The sequence below is a fragment of the Carassius auratus genome, chromosome 43 (genome assembly GCF_003368295.1).
Source record: "Carassius auratus strain Wakin chromosome 43, ASM336829v1, whole genome shotgun sequence".
In the NCBI taxonomy this organism is placed as follows: Eukaryota; Metazoa; Chordata; class Actinopteri; order Cypriniformes; family Cyprinidae; genus Carassius; species Carassius auratus.
Window position 1 is genome coordinate 21,170,462 of NC_039285.1, and position 24,424 is coordinate 21,194,885.

Below are 24,424 nucleotides of genomic sequence, written 5' to 3' on the forward strand. Positions count from 1 at the left end.
CATATGACTTAAGCACTATTCGGACGGAACTAGTTTTCTAAACTACGTTTGAGTTTCGATTCTTACCACCTGACGTCTGTGATTTTCATGTACCAATTCGGATGGGACTAGTATCTCCGTGTTTATTACAGAGGTGGGAGGGTCTGATTTGTGCATCTGGGCGTCACAGAGATCATGCGCTCTGTATGCGTGCATTGCATTCATTCAGAATGATTGCCTTAGTATTATTACACAATAAATACTAAATGGCTAGTATAGCAAAACCATGTTAATGTGTGGTTCCTTTAGTTTAACCTTTTTTCCTTTTTTTTATTAAATGTAATCAAAACATTATGTAACTGAGTACATAAATGAACTTGCGTAATCTTACCTGATGCTGATATTACAATAGCCAGTATTAACAGTTTATGCAATCTTGCTCTTGATTTTATTATTTGTATTTTTTTATTATTATTTATTTGCCGCTAAGCAAATATATCAAACATCCGCGCGGTAAGAGCATCTACGGTAATTAGCGTTGGCCAAAACACACAAGGAAACGTGTTGTGAAATAAAATATCACCGGCAATCACAGACATTCGCATTCGGATGGGATTAGTTTTCTCAGAGGATCACTGAGTTTGCTGAAAAACAGTAGGTGATTTGCTCTGGAATTATCACAGAGGTTGTGTGAGAAAAACACAGACGTGGCAGATTCGGACAGGATTAAAATCACCAAGTACGTCTGTGAAACGCAGATTTCTCTAACGACCCCCTGTGAAACTAGTCCCATCCGAATAGGGCTTTACAGTTCGTTTTAATAAATATCAAACATTCAATTTAATTGTGAATTATAGCTGTCACTTAGATGAACAATTACAGTTGTTTTTATGACTGCAAGTCATTCTCTTCAAATGCTACTGACGTTAGAAAAGTGTATAACAATATCACATGTAACTTTAGAGATGGTCCCTAAATTTGAGGCTCTCAAATGTCCAGTGTCAAGCCAACTTTATGCCTGTTTTTGTTTTGTTTTTTACTTTCTTTATTTTTCTTTTCTCTGTGCCAGATTGCTGATGTCCTTTACCCGGGCATAGATGTCCATCCATCAATTACGAACATTCATCATTTTACATATATATATATATTTTTTTTTTCAATCAATCACCTTTATTTATATAGTGCTTTAAACAAAATACATTTCGTCAAAGCACTGAACAACATTCATTTGGAAAACAGTGTCTCAATAATGCAAAATGATAGTTAAAGGCAGTTCATCACTGAATTCAGTTATGTCATCTCCGTTCAGTTTAAATAGTGTCTGTGCATTTATTTGCAATCAAGTCAATGATATCGCTGTAGATGAAGTGACCCCAACTAAGCAAGCCAGAGGCGACAGCGGCAAGGAACCGAAACTCCATCGGTGACAGAATGGAGAAAAAAGCCTTGGGAGAAACCAGGCTCAGTTGGGGGGCCAGTTCTCCTCTGACCAAACGAAACCAGTAGTTCAATTCCAGGCTGCAGCAAAGTCAGATTGTGCAGAAGAATCATCTGTTTCCTGTGGTCTTGTCCTGGTGGTCCTCTGAGACAAGGTCTTTACATGGGATCTGTATCTGGGGCTCTAGTTGTCCTGGTCTCCGCTGTCTTTCAGGGCAGTAGAGGTCCTTTCTAGGTGCTGATCCACCATCTGGTCTGGATATGTACTGGATCCGGGTGACTGCAGTGACCCTCTGATCTGGATACAGACTGGATCTGGTGGCCACGGTGACCTCGGAACAAGAGAGAAACAGACAAATATTAGCGTAGATGCCATTCTTCTAATGATGTAGAAAGTACGGTGTTATGTGAATTGTTTCCGGTTCCGGTTTACCTAATTAATGCAGCCTAAAAATCCTTTAACGGATTTGGATATTAAAAGCATATTAGTATGTTATGTGTATGCCAGGTTAAAGAGATGGGTCTTTAATCTAGATTTAAACTGCAAGAGTGTGTCTGCCTCCCGAACAATGTTAGGTAGGTTATTCCAGAGTTTAGGCGCCAAATAGGAAAAGGATCTGCCGCCCACAGTTAATTTTGATATTCTAGGTATTATCAAATTGCCTGAGTTTTGAGAACGTAGCGGATGTAGAGGAGTATAATGTAAAAGGAGCTCATTCAAACACTGAGGTGCTAAACCATTCAGGGCTTTATAAGTAATAAGCAATATTTTAAAATCTATACGATGTTTGATAGGGAGCCAGTGCAGTGTGGACAGGACCGGGCTAATATGGTCATACTTCCTGGTTCTAGTAAGAACTCTTGCTGCTGCATTTTGGACTAGCTGTAGTTTGTTTACCAAGCGTGCAGAACAACCACCCAATAAAGCATTACAATAATCTAACCTTGAGGTCATAAATGCATGGATTAACATTTCTGCATTTGACATTGAGAGCATAGGCCGTAATTTAGATATATTTTTGAGATGGAAAAATGCAGTTTTACAAATGCTAGAAACGTGGCTTTCTAAGGAAAGATTGTGATCAAGTAGCACACCTAGGTTCCTAACTGATGACGAAGAATTGACAGAGCAACCATCAAGTCTTAGACAGTGTTCTAGGTTATTACAAGCAGAGTTTTTAGGCCCTATGATTAACACCTCTGTTTTTTCCGAATTTAGCAGTAAGAAATTACTCGTCATCCAATTTTTTATATCGACTATGCATTCCATTAGTTTTTCAAATTGGTGTGTTTCACCGGGCTGCGAGGAAATATAGAGCTGAGTATCATCAGCATAACAGTGAAAGCTAACACCATGTTTCCTGATGATATCTCCCAAGGGTAACATATAAAGCGTGAAGAGTAGCGGCCCTAGTACTGAGCCTTGAGGTACTCCATACTGCACTTGTGATCGATATGATACATCTTCATTCACTGCTATGAACTGATGGCGGTCACATAAGTATGATTTAAGCCATGATAATGCACTTCCACTGATGCCAACAAAGTGATCAAGTCTATGCAAAAGAATGTTGTGGTCAATTGTGTCAAACGCAGCACTAAGATCCAATAAAACTAATAGAGAGATACACCCACTATCAGATGATAAGAGCAGATCATTTGTAACTCTAAGGAGAGCAGTCTCAATACTATGATACGGTCTAAATCCTGACTGGAAATCCTCAAATATACCATTTTTCTCTAAGAAGGAATATAATTGTGAGGATACCACCTTTTCTAGTATCTTGGACAGAAAAGGGAGATTCGAGATTGGTCTATAATTAACAAGTTCTCTGGGGTCAAGTTGTGTTTTTTTATGAGAGGCTTAATAACAGCCAGTTTGAAGGTTTTGGGGACATATCCTAACGACAATGAGGAATTAATAATAGTCAGAAGAGGACCTATGACTTCTGGAAGCACCTCTTTTAGGAGCTTAGATGGTATAGGGTCTAACATACATGTTGTTGGTTTAGATGATTTAACAAGTTTATACAATTCTTCCTCTCCTATAGTAGAGAATGAGTGGAACTGTTCCTCAGGGGGTCTATAGTGCACTGTCTGATATGAAACTGTAGCTGACGGCTGAATGGTTGCAATTTTATCTCTAATAGTATCGATTTTAGAAGTAAAGTAGTTCATAAAGTCATTACTGTTGTGGTGTTGGGAAATGTCAACACTTGTTGAGGCTTTATTTTTCGTTAATTTAGCCACTGTATTGAATAAATACCTGGGGTTATGTTTGTTTTCTTCTAAAAGAGAAGAAAAGTAATCAGATCTAGCAGTTTTTAATGCTTTTCTATAGGATATGCTACTTTCCCGCCAAGCAATACGAAATACCTCTAGTTCTGTTTTCCTCCAGCTGCGCTCCATTTTTCGGGCTGCTCTCTTTAGGGTGCGAGTATGCTCATTATACCATTGTGTCAAACTGTTTTCCTTAACCTTCCTTAAGCGTAAAGGAGCAACTGTATTTAAAGTGCTAGAAAAGAGAGAGTCCATAGTTTCTGTTACATCATCAAGTTGTTCTGAGGTTTTGGATATGCTAAGGAATTTGAATACATCGGGAAGATAACTTAAAAAGCATTCTTTTGTGGTAGAAGTGATGGTTCTTCGATACTTGTAACAAGAAGTAGAATTTACAATTTTGGCTATATGAAGTTTACACAGAACTAAATAATAATCTGAGATATCATCACTTGGCTGAATAATTTCAACACTATCAACATCAATTCCATGAGACAGTATTAAATCTAGGGAATGATTTCGACAATGAGTAGGTCCTGAAACATGTTGTCTAACACCAATAGAGTTCAGAATGTCTATAAATGCTGATCCCAATGCATCTTTTTCATTATCGACATGGATATTAAAATCACCAACTATTAAAACTTTATCTGCAGCCATAATTAACTCTTTAATAAAGTCTGTATTGTGCCCTGGTGGCCTGTATACAGTAGCCAGTACAAACATAACAGGGGATTTATCATTAACATTGGTTTCTCTGGATAATGTTATATGAAGCACCATTACTTCAAACGAGTTATACTTGAAGCCTGCCCTCTGAGAAATCCTGAAAACGTTGTTATAAATTGAAGCAACTCCTCCCCCTTTGCCTTTTAGACGCGGCTCATGTTTATAACAATAATCTTGGGGGGTGGACTCATTTAAAATAATGTAATCATCAGGTTTTAGCCAAGTTTCTGTCAAACAGAGCACATCTATATTATGATCAGTTATCATATTATTTACAAAAAGTGTTTTCGTAGAAATGGATCTGATATTCAATAAGCCAATCTTTATCATTTGTTTATCCATATTGCATTTGTTTTTTATTTGTTGAACCTCAATTAAATTGTTAACCTTAACTTGGTTTGGATGTTTTTTGTATTTTCTAGTTCGGGGAACAGACACAGTCTCTATAGTGTGATATCTAGGTGAAAGAGTCTCTATGTGCTGAGAATTAACTGACCCCTGTAACGGGAAGCAGCTAGCAGACGGTCGGTTTAGCCAGTCTGTCTGCTTCCTGACCTGGGCCCCAGTTAGTCAAGTATAAACACTAAGACTATGTGCCATATTTCTAGACAGAAGAGTGGCGCCACCCCAGGAGGGATGAAGACCATCTCTTTTAAACAGGTCAGGTCTGCCCCAAAAGCTCGTCCAATTGTCTATGAAACCTATGTTATTCTGTGGGCATGAATAACAATCTTACTGTATTTACGTTTAGCATAAACGTAGCAACTGGGATGGTGCCCCCTCTGGGAGTTGGTGCCCTACAAAGACTGCATACTCTGCATATAGGGAGCGGCGGTACTATCTGTACAAGAGGAGGTGATGCTAGTGCAAGAATCGCTCAAAACCTATTCAAGTGTACAGTTTCCTTTTATTGCATCTTGAAATAAATATTTCTGAATTCTGAATCAAACTGTGTTGTTTATATATTTATTTTATAAGACAACTGAGACTTTAATCTCCTTTGTAATATATGTGCTTTTAGACCAAGAGCAATTTATTTATAGATGTATTACTGCTTAAAGGGGGGGTGAAATGCTTTTTCATGCATACTGAGTTTTTTACACTGTTACAGAGTTGGATTCCCATGCTAAACATGGACAAAGTTTCACAAATTAAGTTGTACATTTGAAGGAGTAATTTTGTTCCCAAAATACTCCTTCCGGTTTATCACAAGTTTCAGAAAGTTTTTTTCGAGTATGGCTCTGTGTGATGTTAGATGGAGCAGAATTTCCTTATGGGTCCTGAGGGCACGTCTCCCGGAAGAGCGCGCGCTCCCGTATAGCACAGCACTGAGAGCACAACAGACTTCACTGGTCTGCCGGAAGAGCGCGCGCTCCCGTATAGCGAGGCTGAGCAGCACAGACATTTCACTGATCAGAGCGATTCACTGATCAGAGCCAGAGCGTCGCGAAAAGTCACAAAAGAAGTGTGTTTTTGGTTGCCAGGGCAAGACAACCCTGCACAGATTACCAAAAAAAAAAAAAAACAGCATTAAGGGACAAGTGGATGGAGTTTATTTTTACAGAGCATCAACGGAGTTGTGCAAGTGTTTTTGTTTGTTCCCTGCATTTCGAAGATGCTTGTTTTACAAACAAGGCCCAGTTTGACGACGGATTTGCGTATCGTTTATTTCTTAAGGATGATGCAATCCCAACGAAAAAGGGTCACGATCGTGTGTTGGAACCGCATGCGGTGAGTAAAACTGCTTAAAATATCTCTGCCTCCTTGTTAGTGCTTCCGCCTCCCCGAGACCCGGGTTTGAGCCCCGCTCGGAGCGAGTCGTTGCTGCTGCTGCTCTCGTTCAGTTTCAGCCTTGGGATCTGGATCATAAATAAACGGCTGAATCTGACTGACTGTAAGCCATGGTTTGTTTTGGATGATGGTTTTTCCCTCACGATAATGTCACAGCTTCCACATGCTCTCAACGCAAAAGCCTACTGGCGCTCGTGATTCTTTAGCTCCGCCCACACGTCACGCCTCCAGTCGGTCGTGTTTTTCCGGGAAAAATCGGTACAGACTATCTTTCTCTTATGAATATAATAAAACTAAAGACTTTTTGGAGTTATGAAGGATGCAGTACTACTCTATAGGTACTCAAGATTAACAGGATATTGAGTGAAAACGAGCATTTCAATGACTATTATTACGGGAAAAGGCTTTATAATCATGAACTATTTACTAATGCTTAGCTAATGAGTGCAGTTATTATAAAGTGTTACCACTGCATTTAACTAATGTTAACAAATTAGACATTATTTTACAGTGTTACCAAATCCTTTAATAATTTATTAGTATTTTGTAATGATTTTAATGACCTATAAGCATTTGTGAAATAGTTTTGCTTGCATTGCAGCTTAATCTGTCAGTTGAAGAGTTTTACATCCATGAGATTAATAAATGTCATGTCACGTCACAGGATGCCATAGGTCAGTATCAAATGAGTTTGAAATTATTATTTGCAGCACAAATAAGGATTCTTAGGATGTTTTTAAATCCCTAAAACTGTCAAAAAACGATAAGGCCTAAGAGATTTCTTAACCTGTAATGAAAGGAAAAAACACCACCATTAGCAACAACAAAAACAACAACAATTTAAAATAGAGATTTTTTTTCCTGATTATTAAAGGGATGATTAGGTCTCTCTCTCTCTCTCTCTCTCTCTCTCTGCCAGACAGCCCAACACAGTCTCACTCCCTACTCGTCAAATGTCTGACGCATGGTCAAGTGATCTGGCGTCACTTTTTTGACGCACTGGGTATACCTTTGGCGTTATTTTTCAACGTGCAGGTTAGTCCGATAGACTTCTATAGAACTCAGCAGCGTTTAAATTTGACGTCTTGGTTCAGCACACCGCAACGACACTGAATAAATAAAAATAAGTAATAGGCTACAAAAAAAATATATATGACAGAGATCGTTTTTATCTGGCCCTCCAAATTGTTTTTGAGGTTTAAATATTCTCGCAATCTGATATCAAAGTGATCTCTGTGCCAAAGCTTAGCGCGTTCATCAGTGGTGAGTTTAACAACACTCAACTGCAGGTAAAACAGCATTCAGCGGTGAGTTTGACCAAAGCAACACTCAACTGCAGGGAAAACGGCATAAAAAGGTGAGTTTAACAACGCTCCAAGGCGCGTGCAAGTAAGCAGTTTAACCGTTTTCTTCCCAGCCGGCACATGACCGACCTTCAACGTTGAAATATGGTTGAAATAAGGTCAGTTGTGGTTTCAACGTTGAAACAACGTTGATTCAACGTTTAAAGCTGAATGGTTGAAAAACATCCAGCACATGACCAACTTTCAATGTTGAAATATGGTTGAAATAAGGTCAGTTGTGGTTTCAACGTTGAAACAACGTTGATTCAACGTTTAAAGATGAACTGTTGAAAAACTTCCAGCACATGACCAACTTTCAACATTGAAATATGGCTGAAATAAGGTCAGTTGTTTTAATGAAACAACTTTAAAAATGTTTAATGCTAAATGGTAGAAAAAGGTTAACAAGCTTTTAAATTATTTATATTAAATTATTTAAATTAATTATTTTAATAGCATTTTAAAATATTTTAGTCATGATACCTATTCTAAAATCTAAAGGTATATGTTAAATATTATTATCATTAACAACAATAAAACTATATACATTTCGCTGCTTTATCACACTGAAACAACTCCCATTGGTAGTTTTATTTTATTACTTCTATCATGATTGGTTAATCTGGCTGTCATTCAGGAAACTGGACAATGAATCGGTTCGCGCCTTTCTACATTTAAAAATATGACCGTTATTGTCGTCTTTCTGTGAGTGAGGCGGCTAACTGTGAGCTGCTGCTCGTTATAACTGACTGCTCTATCGGTCCCGAATTATTTCATATTTGCCTGTACATTTTTTATTTATTTTGAGCGAATTTGAGTCGTGACATGTCAATGGAGAACAAAAACTGTGAACACAAGAAGGGTCAGGTGTTCTGCGAGGTCCTGAAAACATCCTGTCAAAATGAGGTAAGAAAATCGCTAACGTTATCTTTATTATCTTTTGAAAATAGTAAAGTATTACCAAAGTTTACAAATGGGTAGTTTAAAGGACATGTAACCTGCAGATAAATAAATACCCGTGTGTCTATTTTTGCATTGCTTTATCACAGCTGATCAAGTTAGATGGTTTAGAGATTTTCCCATATTTTCCTGATATGTATCCCATGCATTAGGTGTGTTATATATGTTTGTATTCTTATAATAGTTTCAAAGTGTTTTCTGAAACATATAAGTGCAAATGTCGGTATTTAAATAATATAATTTTAATGAATTAATGAAAATGAATAAATAAATAAAAGGATTGTTTAAAGCCATGGTTCTCAAAGTGTCAGGCCCCCTCTAGTTGTTATGCAGGTGAATCACTAAATTAAACTAATTAATGTTAATACATTTTAACTTAATCTTTGAGTAAGTTTTTTTTTTTGCACATTTAAGTATGTTAGAGTTAAAGTACAGTAAAACTTTGTGACTTTTGTTACATAATTACATTTAAAATTACATTTTAATTTAAACTTTTTTTTATTTACCTGTGTATGTAAGCACAGTTGTAGTGTTAATGTTCAAACATGGTAAAGTGTCTGACAACAATAAATATTCTTATTAGAATAAAACTGCCTCATTTTTTAACTGTAGACCTGTAGCTGAATAGTTTGGTCTACTACGCTGCTGAAATGTAATGTTGGTCATTATGGTGCAACTTAATATTTAATAACAAATATTTTCTGAAGTGGTACTTGGTATAAAAAGTTTGAGAACCAGTGGTTTAAAGAAATGGTATAATATGAAATCCTGCTTTTTAAGAACTTTTCAGTAAACCATTTCTTCTTTCCCCTTGTAGAGTCATCGAGGATCCAGCTTGTTCTTGAAACATTGGTAAGAAATTGTTCATCTGCTACATTGCACTGTCACTTCTGCTAGAGATGCTTTGAACTTTTGTGATAGGTTTTGATTGTACTTAGTTTATTAAAAATTTACTGAATTAGATTTTATTTGTTTTACTACACTGTATTACTAGTGTTTTGATTAAAACAGTGTAACTGGGGGTTCTGAAAACACTGCTTGTGAATAATTTGTTAATATTGTAAATTTTCATCTGAATACATTAAATAAGTGTTTAATGAATAGTGTTGTCCACTTTGTTTCCAACCTCACTGTTACTGAACTGTAAAGTGAAAATATTGTGTGATTTATTTTGCATTCAGTTTTCAGTTAAATATATTTCACAATATCAAAGTTATTGTGAAACATTGTGGACATACCTAAACTCATTGGTTAAATCTTATGTTCCCTCCAGAAGTTTGCACTCTGCAAGTGAACGACGCCTTGTGGTGCCATCCCAAGGAGGTTCAAAATCACTCTCACGGACCTTTTCCTGGACTGTGTCCAGCTTGTGGAATCACCTCCCAATCTCAATCTGAACTGCTGAGTCTTTACTCATTTTCAAGAAACATTTTAAGACTCATCTTTTTCACCGGAACTTAACCAACTAATGCTAGCACTTTTCCTTCTTTTCTTGTCTTTCATAAAAAAAAAAAAAAAAAAAAAAAAACCTGGCTATGCGTTCTGTACTAGACTAACTGAGACTTGTCATGGCACTTGTATACTGTTGTTGTTCGCTTGTACACCTGACTGCTTCTGTTCTTCTCATTCGTAAGTCGCTTTGGATAAATTAGTCTGTTAAATGATTAAATGTAAATGTTTATACAGGACGGTACAGAAAGTGCACAAGTGGGAAAGAGTGGAGGGGATGGCGTCAGAATGGACCTAGCGCTGGGACACTTTCAAGGATCACCCGAAGCACAACCACACTGTATACACGAGGCTGCTGGTTCTAACATTTTAGAGTGCCCTGCGGTAGAAATCTCATTCTGTATTCCCCACGGTAAAGAAGACACAGTCCGGGGGAGAGTTCCCATTAGAAATCAACTGGTTGAAGGTTCCCTGCTCATACTGTGCAACACATTTTCACGGCACAAATGTGCACAACTTGAAATGAGACACATTACTAAAACATGTTTTTGACAGAAACTGTAGTTTTCCACCAAAATAAAAGATCCACTGGTTTCAGTCATAAAGGTACAAGGGTTTGTCTTGTAAGTGCTGCAAAAAAATATGCATTTTTGTGCCGAATTATTTTACAAAAACCTTTAAATATTATTGTATTTGGATTGTTCTACTAAATGTTTTTAGCATTACCTCCATGCATACTCTGCATAATAAAGTGTGGGATTATTTTCATCTGTTTTATACAGTATGTTTCCAAAATTTAACCGCTGTTTGGCAATTTTGAGCATGTGGTAGTTTATTGAAGTTGTTTGTAAAGCCATTGCTGCCAGTCATTAGATTTTTAGCCTTGCATGTACATTGTTGATCTAAATGCCAACTAGGATCTAGGTGTATTTATACACGGTGCAAGGTACGACGGGGAAACAACGTCGTGTTATCAACGCTGATTAACTTTTCAAAATCAACACCTCCTTCAGCTTTCATCCCAGGTCTGCAGCACGACCCTAATTCACCCATAATGCAGGTAAGACGGTGAAACAGCGTCGCGATTTCAACGGTGAATCCACGTCGTGATTTCAACGTTGATCCAATTTGCAAAATCGAAAGGTTATTCAACGTTGATTCAACGTCTGGATTTCAACAGTGAATCAGCGTCGTGATTTCAACCGTACATCAACGTCACGATTTCAACGGTGAATCAACGTCGTGATTTCAACGTTGATCCAATTTGCAAAATCGAAAGGTTTTTCAACGTTGATTCAACCATGGTACCTGACGTTGTTTCAACGTTGAATCAACGTTGAAATGCCGGCTGGGTTACAACCCATTCTCGCTTATCGCTTATTCATAGTTCATCATCTCTATGAAATCACGTTCAAGAAGTCTCATTCAGCACACATCGCGATACTTGCCATCAGTTTCCATGTGCCACAGGGTCGGTGAGTAGATATAATTACGCTCTTTTAATGCCTGTTATAAAATGTATTCTGTCTTTATTAATCAGATTAGCGCCATATTGTTTACTCCCCAGATAGCAATGAGTCGGCGGACCGCCGGCGGCGCTCCGGCGGCAGTAGAAGCGTCAGAATAGCGTAATCCCAAACACGTTTGACGGTGCACCGCGGCAGCCGCCTTCCTACCGCCTTCGTTCCGCGGCCGGCCCGCGGGCCAACCGCCGTCCCGCCGCCGTTATATCAAAGGCGACCCTTCCGCAGGCCCGTCGGAGGCAAACGCTATTTTCGAGCGATCGGTCGCCGCTTGCTTATTTATTTATTTATATATATATTATATATATTATATATATATATATATATTATGCAGTTTATCAAGAATAATGATTGATCAAACCAGACAAATTTCCATTTGACGTTTTAATTCCACATTTCAAAGTACAGTAACTGTCATTGAAACATGATGTCAGATCCCTGAAATATAAATAACAGAAAAAAAGAGAAAAAAAATAAATAAATACACACACACACACACATGCAGGTTTCCAATTAAATTGTTAAAAAAAAAAACAGCCTTAGCTTACAAGCAAATTATAACACTTACAATAATTGTTAATAATATAAAGAGGTCAGCTCTGGCATGAAAAGAATTACCAGTAAACATAAGTAATGAGTATATCTGGTACCAAAGAATGTGCAGGACACCAAAAAAAATTCAGGTATAACATCACATTTACAAGCCATTTCTAACAATAAGATAAGTGGTAATAATTTAGAATAAAGCTCTGGAGTAGAATAGACCATTATAATGGCATTGCTGACCTGGGGTACAAGATGTCTCTTGTATCTGTGATAAACATCTTCAAATATATATAAAAAAATACTGAGGTAAAAAAAGTAGTAGAACAGATATAACTGCAATGCTGACCTGTGGCACAAGGATTTACAAGCTATATTTAACAATATAATAAGTTAAGCACTATGATAATATCCACAGTGAACAGTGTGGATTGGGGAGTGCAGTCTGACACTTCTGGCTTCTTTAGGGGTCTTGATGTTACTGACTGCAGGATAAAGAAAGGGTTCCAGTTGTCAGTGATGCTGGGATGTCAGTAGTCAGCCTAGGTTTAAGGGGTCGGCTGTGGGTCCCTCTCAGCTGTGCGGCGCCTTTTTCCGCCTTCACGGTCAGATGCTCCTTTCAGGTAACGCGTAACGTTAACCTGGATGGCTTCATCAGTGGCATCCTGTGTTGCCGGGTTCTTCCGGATGGCTCCTGTAGAAAATACAGATCTGTCATTCCATTTGAATGGCATAATGCCATACACATCTACTAAACATATTTTTTTTTTTTTTTTTTTTTTTTTTTTTTTTTTTACATCCAACTTACTTTGAACAATGGTCTTCAGGAACATGTCTCTAAAACATGCTTTATAGTTGGTACAAGGCCTTTTAAGCTGACTGGTCCAGTGTACAAGAGGAACTGCCTGAATTCTGTAGCTTTCCAACGCTCAACATCTTCCATGGATCGTTGCTTCCTGTTGAACTCGCACGGAACATGAGGTGTGAAGGTCAGGAGTACTCTGGAGAGCTCTTTTACCATGCTGGGCGAAAATCTTGTCAGCCGCCGTCCCTTTAGCCAAAGATGCAACAACTTTCTTGTCACTCCAAGGCATACCAGATGCATATAATCCAGTGGGAACTGGGTGACCAAACCAACAGACAACAATGCCAATGGCGTTTCTCCACACTGATGACTGTCATCAGAAAGTTCATCACGGACTGCATGGTCTAATCTTGGAGCAGAATCTGTTTGAGGAAAGGTCATCCTGTTCTCGTAGTGGACCCCCTTTTGAACACACTTGTCACACCCATAATATCCACTGTGACCTTTCACATTTCGAACAAGTGCACGAGCAGGGGCGTCACAGATAAATGTTGATATTTTGAAAGGAAGTGCTCTCCTTTCAAACAGAACTCCTTCCGCTTCAAGTCGCTGTGCCTCTTCTACAAAAGGTGAAGGATTCAAAAAGTGAAGGCTGCTTGGCTTCTTCTTCCCATAATAGAGACCAATGACAAATGGAAGTTTGTTTTGTTGGACATTACACACGTATTGCTCAATTAAACCAAGAACTGGCCAGAACTGGGCATTTGAGCTTTTGAAAAGTGGAAGTCCATCAACATTAACTTGCATTGAAACTGACGTCAACTTCTGCAATTCAGGAGACACTAAAAACTGCGATAGTATTCCACTTTCAATTCCAGAGTGATGGTATACACCACCTGAGAGTTCTGTTGTTTTAACACAAGTCACTGTTTTCAGAAGGGTTCTTGGGTCTTTAGGAAGGGTTGGATGATCCTTGGACAAAATGGTTAAAAGCTTACCCAGTGCCACATGGGGGATCATGTTGTCAATAGCCCACCCTGCCAATTGTGTCCTTAGGCAATCCTCTTCCTCCTCACTATCTTCTGTGCTTGAGGAAAAAATTTCACTAGGTTCATACACCTCATCAACAGTTATATCCTGTGCTTCAGGGGTTACAGTTTGTCCATGGCTTGTTGAAGCCATTCCATGTTGATGTTCATTTACAGGAGGATTTACTTGGTCAAAGTCAGGAATAACAGCAAGTAGAGCATCGTTTGCAGCTGCAATTTCCTGTTTGTCCCTCTCAACTCCTTTCAATATTCGTCTCCTTTTGGCCCAGTAACTAGACATTGTAACTAACAATGCATTTACCTTTAAAGCCAAAACGATTGTCCAACAGTAGGTCTCTTGTGTGAAGTTAACCAGTTATGCTCCGGTCAAGGTATCTGCAAGAAAATGTGAACAAAACCACATTGTTAACGTTAGGAATATACAGTAGCTATGCTGTAGAAAAAAAAAAAAAAAAAAAGATCAGCCAAACGTGGAACAGTGAAATTGTTAAAAAATAAAATGTACTCATTCAGTGTAGTGATTCAAGTGAACAGCACTGTCCTCAAACATAAAAAGTACAGCACTTCAGATAAATAACTCATCATAATCCCCTTAAATCCTAGAAGTACAGTAGCAACAGCACGTGCTAGCTAACACTTGCTAGTCACTGTAGCTACATTGTGAACTGAACTAGCAGCATACTTTGATCTGACAAACAAAATAATTTAAACAACCATCATTCTGCTTTGTTAGAAAACACCAAATAATTTAAGTTATACTGAAGTCTTTCTAGATGTAAAGCTTTGGATACCTACTGTAGCTAGTTACATTTCTACATGTAATGTAACTAGCAACATTGCTTAACCTCAGTGTGTAAGTTACTGTAACAAAGGCACAACAGCATGTGTTAGCTAACAATTGCTAGCCACTCTAGCTACTGGACTAGCAGCTACTTGTTCAGACAAACAAAATCATTTAAACAACCTATATACAACGTTAGTTTTGTAAGAAAACACTAGATGTAAAGCTTTTGCTACGTACTGAAGCTATACACATTTCAACATGCTTGAACAGTGTAAAAAAGGCGAAACAGCATGTGTTAGCTAACACTCTGAACTAGACTAGCAGCGTGCGTGTCGGAACAAACAAATGAAAACAACCTAACGTTACTGGTATCATCATTCGGTTTAGTTAGAAAACAACACAAGTTATACTGATCAGTCTTGTCGTAGATTTTGCTACCTACTGCTGGAACCACATTACCACATGGGCGGCGGCATAATTGTCCATACAAGTAACTGTAGTTAATTCGACTGACCAAAACTAACTTAAAACACATACGTACTCACACTCGTATAAACATACGTATCTTAGAAGAAAAGAAAAACTCAACGCCTGGAAGAAACAAAGTAGCTATTACAGAAAGTTAATTGTAACATGGCGGCAACTTTGTAAACAAGGCTAACTTACTTTAGCCTTACTTTAGCTTGACTAGTAAGGCATGAACAAAGATGACTACAGATTTTACAAAGATAAACTAAAAACAATGTAAACATAATATTGCGTTAAGGAAACATGTACTTACTTAAACGATGGTAGTCCACAGAAACTCGCGATTGAACGGCGAACTGACGCGAATGTGTGCTCTAGTTATGTTGTTTGGGGAGGGGCCAGGAGCTCAGTGGCTCCAGTGCGTCATCGAGCCACCGTTTTAGCTCCGCCCAAAAAAAAATCCTGAACACAGCAATGGTGAAAACCTATACTTTCTAACATTTATAATGTGTTTACATTTTTTTAAGTGTTTTACTGTCTTAAACATTTGTACAGGTCGCAATTGCAAATTAATCCCTTATACATGTAAAAAGTCAAAAAAAAAAAAAATCGAGGTTGGAAAAAAATGAAAGACATAAAATGACATTTCCTGGAATGGCAGAAAGACGAAATATTTCTAAATATTTCATAAATCTGCCAGTGCAGCTGTGAAACCAGAGGAGCTTTTAGATTTTAGGATATCCTTCTGATCAGGTCAAAACAGAGATTTTCCTGTTTATGATAGGCTATTACCATGGTTGCAAATTAATAAAAAATTATAAAGTATAGACCTACCCAAGATTTTGGCCATGTTGCAGATGTCTTTCACTGTTCACTGATGTAGCCAGGCATTAGTGAAAAGTCTAACTTCATCAATTTATTCAGCTAAATTGTTCATACCATGAATTAAATATCTATTTTAAAACCTAATCAGAATCAGAAAGATATTTATTGCCAAGTAAGTTTTACAAAAGGAATTAATTTTGGTTTATGCATGTCTCAATTGTGCATAAATCAAAGAAATGTAAACAATTTTCACCTAAGTGCATAAAATAATTTTACATATAGCCTATTAGGCTACTCTATCGCTTCAGAGTTTCAAAGTAATTTAAATGTAATTTCCTAAACCGTACCTTATCATGGAATCAAGAGTCAAGAATAAACCCTAATGGCTTAAAAAAAAAATAATAATAATAATAATAATATGGGATTTAATTCACATATAGGCTATTATGATTTTATAATCGCTTCAGATGTGAAAAGTAGTTAAAATGCTGTCAGTTCTATTCCATTCTAACTCCCAACATGCTAAACATAGCCTTGGCTGCTGGTCGATTTTAGTAGAAATCCTTGTATTTCAAAGCGGCTTGCCCAAGCAAAATGGACATAGAGGCCCCCAGACCCCTGCACGCACGCAAAGCCTACAGGAACCACAGCATAGACATACAGTTTAAGTTCACCCACACTTTATATAAATAAAAAAGGTTTACAGTGCAAATACTGCTTGAAAAAATAGTTTGGTGGGTATTCAATAGTGATTTGCAATAATATGACAGCACACACTTATCAGTTTAAACTCTGGGCTGTGCAGGATATCAGCTATAATTATATATTGTACTGTGAACAAATGACAATAAAGTTGACAGATGAATTAAGGGCATTTAAGTGCCATTCCGTTGGGGTTTTAAATAAAGCATTTTCTGAGATGCACATTAAACATTAAACACAAAACATTAATTTAATTTATATTTAAATTATTGAAAATAAAGCAAACTTAACTTTTTGGTAAACAAAGGGGATTTACTATTAAAAATAAAACATGGAAGGAATTTTGTGTGATTAAACCTAAAAAAAAGAGAGATTTTTTTTAGCAGTAGGCTATGTTCTGCTGAACAATAGTAATATTTTATTTTGACGGGTTGACGTACCATTTATTCAAATCAAACGCTCAAATGCTCATGAAGTGACTGTCAGAGCAGTTCTGGAGATGTTGTTCATGTGTTCACGTCTTTAGTGAGACAGCAGATGCTGAAATTTCCGCGAGCGTCACGTGCGCTTCAGTGTGAAGGAAGTCGCGATTCTGCTCCATTCATTAAAAGAGACGAGCAGAACATGCAGGATTCATATTTAAATAGACTTTTCTGGCTTAATATTTACAGATATTAGTACATATCGTGATTTGATGTAAGTGCAATGACCTATTTTTAATTAATTCATTCAAAATCGACACACGCCAGGACGTTCTCTTTACATTTGCCCTCGCCCTCAAATCAAAACACTGCTGACTCCTTGCAGTACGCGATTTCTGTTCTGCGTCTTCCTCATCCCTTAAAAAACATGTTACAGTAACCATATTCCTTCCTTTCGAAAAAAAAAACTGCACTAACTGTTCGTTACAAGCAGCATTTGCCCTCAGGCAGGTAACGTTAGCTAACATAAACATATTTTTCGCTAGCCTACCTGCTGCAAAATTACACCATTTGTACAAGACTGACAATTTGTAGAGCAATTATATCCAGTGTAATTTATCACTTACCACTATCTTGTTTTTTTTTTTTTTTTTTTTTCTTATCCTCCTCTTCCTTTCTCTTCTGGCTTCATGAAGCATAATTCCGCTTAGTGACTGCCGAGGAGGTTTTGTATTTTGCCGGTAGCAGATATCACGTGTTGGCTGACTGCTGTTCGCAACTACTGAGAGGGGCCCACTTGAGGGGGATCCCGATAACAGTGTCATTGCACGTTACTGCATTGACAATCAAAGAGGCGCTCAAACAGTGTCGTTGCATTTTATTCTTAACCAGTCGTTGTCTTGGGGCCCCAGGCCAGCTCGGGGCCCCAAGCAATTGCTTGGTTTGCCTGCCTTGTCGCGACGGGCCTGCCCGGGCATAGATGTCCATCCATCAATTACGAACATTCAGCCGCAAACATGAGGTGTGAGCGGTCGCGAGCGCGGATGGGAGAATGGCGCATGTTTTTTTTGCTTTTTTTGAGCAACTGGGATGGTGCCCCCTCTGGGAGTTGGTGCCCTACGAAGGCTGCATACTCTGCATATAGGGAGCGGAGGTACTATCTGGAAGATATATTCCTCAAACCATCGTACAAGAGGAGGTGATGCTAGTTCTTCAAGAATCGCTCAAAACCTATTCAAGTATACAGTTTCCTTTTATTGCATCTTGAAATAAATATTTCTGAATTCTGAATCAAACTGGGTTGTGTTTATTTATTTATTTTATAAGACAACTGAGACTTTAATCTCCTTTGTAATATATGTGATTTTAAACCAAGAACAATTTATTTATAGATGTATTACTGCTTAATAATGACTATTATTAAGGGAAAAGGATTTATAATCATGAACTATTTACTAATGCTTAGCTAATGAGTGCAGTTATTATAAAGTGTTACCAATGCATTTACTAATGTTAACAAATTAGACATTATTTTACAGTGTTACCAAATCCTTTAATAATTTATTAGTGTTTTGTAATGATTTTAATGAACTATAAGCATTTGTCAAATAGTTTTGCTTGGATTGCAGGTTAATCTGTCAGTTGAAGAGTTTTACTGTCACATCCATGAGATTAATACATGTCATGTCACGTCACAAGTTGTCATAGGTCAGTATCAAATGAGTTTGAAATTATTATTTGCAGCACAAATAAGGATTCTTAGGATGTTTTTAAATCCCTAAAACTGTCAGAAAAGGATAAGGCCTAAGAGATTTATTAACCTGTAATGAAAGGAAAAAAACACCACCATTAGCAACAACAAAAACAATAACCATTTAAAATACAGATTTATTTTTTCCTGATTATTAAAGGGATGATTAGGTCCCTTTAGATTAATAATAATAAAAAATAATCCTAAGGAAAACAATAGGGCTCTCGCCCTCCAGGCTTGAGCCCTAATAATAATAATTATTATAATAATAACAAATAATCCTAAGGAAAACAATAGGGCTCTCGCCCTCCAGGCTTGAGCCCTAATAAGAATAATCCTTAGAAGAACAATAGGGCTCTTCGCCCCTTCGGGCTTGAGCCCTAAATATAGCTGCAAGCAGCGATGGTGGGCTCAAGCCATCAGTGCAACTCCACCCCGGTATCATCGGGAAAACTGTGCCCAGCGGACATGAGCATTTAGAGTAACCCTCTGGCAATAAAGTTTTATGGGATACGGCAGTTATCCATCTAGACATTGAAATCACATACGCAGAAAAATATATATAACTTTAGTAACACTTTATTTTAATATATATAAAAAATGTATAAGGTGTGCATCGTAGCTGACACTTAAATTAACATATTACAATTGTTTTATGACTGCAAGTCTTTTTCCTCAAATGCTATTGAGCTTCAAATTTGCGTTTGAGCCCATCTGAAAAACTAGCATAATATACATATGACTTAAGCACTATTCGGACGGAACTAGTTTTCTAAACTACGTTTGAGTTTCGATTCTTACCACCTGACGTCTGTGATTTTCATGTACCAATTCGGATGGGACTAGTATCTCCGTGTTTATTACAGAGGTGGGAGGGTCTGATTTGTGCATCTGGGCGTCACAGAGATCATGCGCTCTGTATGCGTGCATTGCATTCATTCAGAATGATTGCCTTAGTATTATTACACAATAAATACTAAATGGCTAGTATAGCAAAACCATGTTAATGTGTGGTTCCTTTAGTTTAACCTTTTTTCCTTTTTTTTATTAAATGTAATCAAAACATTATGTAACTGAGTACATAAATGAACTTGCGTAATCTTACCTGATGCTGATATTACAATAGCCAGTATTAACAGTTTATGCAATCTTGCTCTTGATTTTATTATTTGTATTTTTTTATTATTATTTATTTGCCGCTAAGCAAATATATCAAACATCCGCGCGGTAAGAGCATCTACGGTAATTAGCGTTGGCCAAAACACACAAGGAAACGTGTTGTGAAATAAAATATCACCGGCAATCACAGACATTCGCATTCGGATGGGATTAGTTTTCTCAGAGGATCACTGAGTTTGCTGAAAAACAGTAGGTGATTTGCTCTGGAATTATCACAGAGGTTGTGTGAGAAAAACACAGACGTGGCAGATTCGGACAGGATTAAAATCACCAAGTACGTCTGTGAAACGCAGATTTCTCTAACGACCCCCTGTGAAACTAGTCCCATCCGAATAGGGCTTTACAGTTCGTTTTAATAAATATCAAACATTCAATTTAATTGTGAATTATAGCTGTCACTTAGATGAACAATTACAGTTGTTTTTATGACTGCAAGTCATTCTCTTCAAATGCTACTGACGTTAGAAAAGTGTATAACAATATCACATGTAACTTTAGAGATGGTCCCTAAATTTGAGGCTCTCAAATGTCCAGTGTCAAGCCAACTTTATGCCTGTTTTTGTTTTGTTTTTTACTTTCTTTATTTTTCTTTTCTCTGTGCCAGATTGCTGATGTCCTTTACCCGGGCATAGATGTCCATCCATCAATTACGAACATTCATCATTTTACATATATATATATATTTTTTTTTTCAATCAATCACCTTTATTTATATAGTGCTTTAAACAAAATACATTTCGTCAAAGCACTGAACAACATTCATTTGGAAAACAGTGTCTCAATAATGCAAAATGATAGTTAAAGGCAGTTCATCACTGAATTCAGTTATGTCATCTCCGTTCAGTTTAAATAGTGTCTGTGCATTTATTTGCAATCAAGTCAATGATATCGCTGTAGATGAAGTGACCCCAACTAAGCAAGCCAGAGGCGACAGCGGCAAGGAACCGAAACTCCATCGGTGACAGAATGGAGAAAAAAGCCTTGGGAGAAACCAGGCTCAGTTGGGGGGCCAGTTCTCCTCTGACCAAACGAAACCAGTAGTTCAATTCCAGGCTGCAGCAAAGTCAGATTGTGCAGAAGAATCATCTGTTTCCTGTGGTCTTGTCCTGGTGGTCCTCTGAGACAAGGTCTTTACATGGGATCTGTATCTGGGGCTCTAGTTGTCCTGGTCTCCGCTGTCTTTCAGGGCAGTAGAGGTCCTTTCTAGGTGCTGATCCACCATCTGGTCTGGATATGTACTGGATCCGGGTGACTGCAGTGACCCTCTGATCTGGATACAGACTGGATCTGGTGGCCACGGTGACCTCGGAACAAGAGAGAAACAGACAAATATTAGCGTAGATGCCATTCTTCTAATGATGTAGAAAGTACGGTGTTATGTGAATTGTTTCCGGTTCCGGTTTACCTAATTAATGCAGCCTAAAAATCCTTTAACGGATTTGGATATTAAAAGCATATTAGTATGTTATGTGTATGCCAGGTTAAAGAGATGGGTCTTTAATCTAGATTTAAACTGCAAGAGTGTGTCTGCCTCCCGAACAATGTTAGGTAGGTTATTCCAGAGTTTAGGCGCCAAATAGGAAAAGGATCTGCCGCCCACAGTTAATTTTGATATTCTAGGTATTATCAAATTGCCTGAGTTTTGAGAACGTAGCGGATGTAGAGGAGTATAATGTAAAAGGAGCTCATTCAAACACTGAGGTGCTAAACCATTCAGGGCTTTATAAGTAATAAGCAATATTTTAAAATCTATACGATGTTTGATAGGGAGCCAGTGCAGTGTGGACAGGACCGGGCTAATATGGTCATACTTCCTGGTTCTAGTAAGAAACTCTTGCTGCTGCATTTTGGACTAGCTGTAGTTTGTTTACCAAGCGTGCAGAACAACCACCCAATAAAGCATTACAATAATCTAACCTTGAGGTCATAAATGCATGGATTAACATTTCTGCATTTGACATTGAGAGCATAGGCCGTAATTTAGATATATTTTTGAGATGGAAAAATGCAGTTTTACAAATGCTAGAAACGTGGCTTTCTAAGGAAAGATTGTGATCAAGTAGCACACCTAGGTTCCTAACTGATGACGAAGAATTGACAGAGCAACCATCAAGTCTTAGACAGTGTTCTAGGTTATTACAAGCAGAGTTTTTAGGCCCTATGATTAACACCTCTGTTTTTTCCGAATTTAGCAGTAAGAAATTACTCGTCATCCAATTTTTTATATCGACTATGCATTCCATTAGTTTTTCAAATTGGTGTGTTTCACCGGGCTGCGAGGAAATATAGAGCTGAGTATCATCAGCATAACAGTGAAAGCTAACACCATGTTTCCTGATGATATCTCCCAAGGGTAACATATAAAGCGTGAAGAGTAGCGGCCCTAGTACTGAGCCTTGAGGTACTCCATACTGCACTTGTGATCGATATGATACATCTTCATTCACTGCTATGAACTGATGGCGGTCACATAAGTATGATTTAAGCCATGATAATGCACTTCCACTGATGCCAACAAAGTGATCAAGTCTATGCAAAAGAATGTTGTGGTCAATTGTGTCAAACGCAGCACTAAGATCCAATAAAACTAATAGAGAGATACACCCACTATCAGATGATAAGAGCAGATCATTTGTAACTCTAAGGAGAGCAGTCTCAATACTATGATACGGTCTAAATCCTGACTGGAAATCCTCAAATATACCATTTTTCTCTAAGAAGGAATATAATTGTGAGGATACCACCTTTTCTAGTATCTTGGACAGAAAAGGGAGATTCGAGATTGGTCTATAATTAACAAGTTCTCTGGGGTCAAGTTGTGTTTTTTTATGAGAGGCTTAATAACAGCCAGTTTGAAGGTTTTGGGGACATATCCTAACGACAATGAGGAATTAATAATAGTCAGAAGAGGACCTATGACTTCTGGAAGCACCTCTTTTAGGAGCTTAGATGGTATAGGGTCTAACATACATGTTGTTGGTTTAGATGATTTAACAAGTTTATACAATTCTTCCTCTCCTATAGTAGAGAATGAGTGGAACTGTTCCTCAGGGGGTCTATAGTGCACTGTCTGATATGAAACTGTAGCTGACGGCTGAATGGTTGCAATTTTATCTCTAATAGTATCGATTTTAGAAGTAAAGTAGTTCATAAAGTCATTACTGTTGTGGTGTTGGGAAATGTCAACACTTGTTGAGGCTTTATTTTTCGTTAATTTAGCCACTGTATTGAATAAATACCTGGGGTTATGTTTGTTTTCTTCTAAAAGAGAAGAAAAGTAATCAGATCTAGCAGTTTTTAATGCTTTTCTATAGGATATGCTACTTTCCCGCCAAGCAATACGAAATACCTCTAGTTCTGTTTTCCTCCAGCTGCGCTCCATTTTTCGGGCTGCTCTCTTTAGGGTGCGAGTATGCTCATTATACCATTGTGTCAAACTGTTTTCCTTAACCTTCCTTAAGCGTAAAGGAGCAACTGTATTTAAAGTGCTAGAAAAGAGAGAGTCCATAGTTTCTGTTACATCATCAAGTTGTTCTGAGGTTTTGGATATGCTAAGGAATTTGAATACATCGGGAAGATAACTTAAAAAGCATTCTTTTGTGGTAGAAGTGATGGTTCTTCGATACTTGTAACAAGAAGTAGAATTTACAATTTTGGCTATATGAAGTTTACACAGAACTAAATAATAATCTGAGATATCATCACTTGGCTGAATAATTTCAACACTATCAACATCAATTCCATGAGACAGTATTAAATCTAGGGAATGATTTCGACAATGAGTAGGTCCTGAAACATGTTGTCTAACACCAATAGAGTTCAGAATGTCTATAAATGCTGATCCCAATGCATCTTTTTCATTATCGACATGGATATTAAAATCACCAACTATTAAAACTTTATCTGCAGCCATAATTAACTCTTTAATAAAGTCTGTATTGTGCCCTGGTGGCCTGTATACAGTAGCCAGTACAAACATAACAGGGGATTTATCATTAACATTGGTTTCTCTGGATAATGTTATATGAAGCACCATTACTTCAAACGAGTTATACTTGAAGCCTGCCCTCTGAGAAATCCTGAAAACGTTGTTATAAATTGAAGCAACTCCTCCCCCTTTGCCTTTTAGACGCGGCTCATGTTTATAACAATAATCTTGGGGGGTGGACTCATTTAAAATAATGTAATCATCAGGTTTTAGCCAAGTTTCTGTCAAACAGAGCACATCTATATTATGATCAGTTATCATATTATTTACAAAAAGTGTTTTCGTAGAAATGGATCTGATATTCAATAAGCCAATCTTTATCATTTGTTTATCCATATTGCATTTGTTTTTTATTTGTTGAACCTCAATTAAATTGTTAACCTTAACTTGGTTTGGATGTTTTTTGTATTTTCTAGTT

General features: G+C 37.6%; 1 protein-coding gene across 1 annotated transcript; it reads right to left on the bottom strand.

The window, feature by feature from the left end:
* Window positions 1-11,860: 11,860 nt before the first annotated feature.
* Window positions 11,861-16,153, bottom strand: LOC113061877 (uncharacterized). The gene is made up of 3 exons (XM_026231362.1): window positions 15,454-16,153; window positions 12,843-14,263; window positions 11,861-12,728 (listed from the first exon to the last, which is right to left on the bottom strand). Exon 2 carries the CDS (start codon window positions 14,166-14,168, stop codon window positions 12,858-12,860), a length of 1,311 nt encoding a protein of 436 aa, XP_026087147.1. The 5' UTR covers window positions 14,169-14,263; window positions 15,454-16,153; the 3' UTR covers window positions 11,861-12,728; window positions 12,843-12,857.
* Between the last annotated feature and the right edge of the window lie 8,271 nt (window positions 16,154-24,424).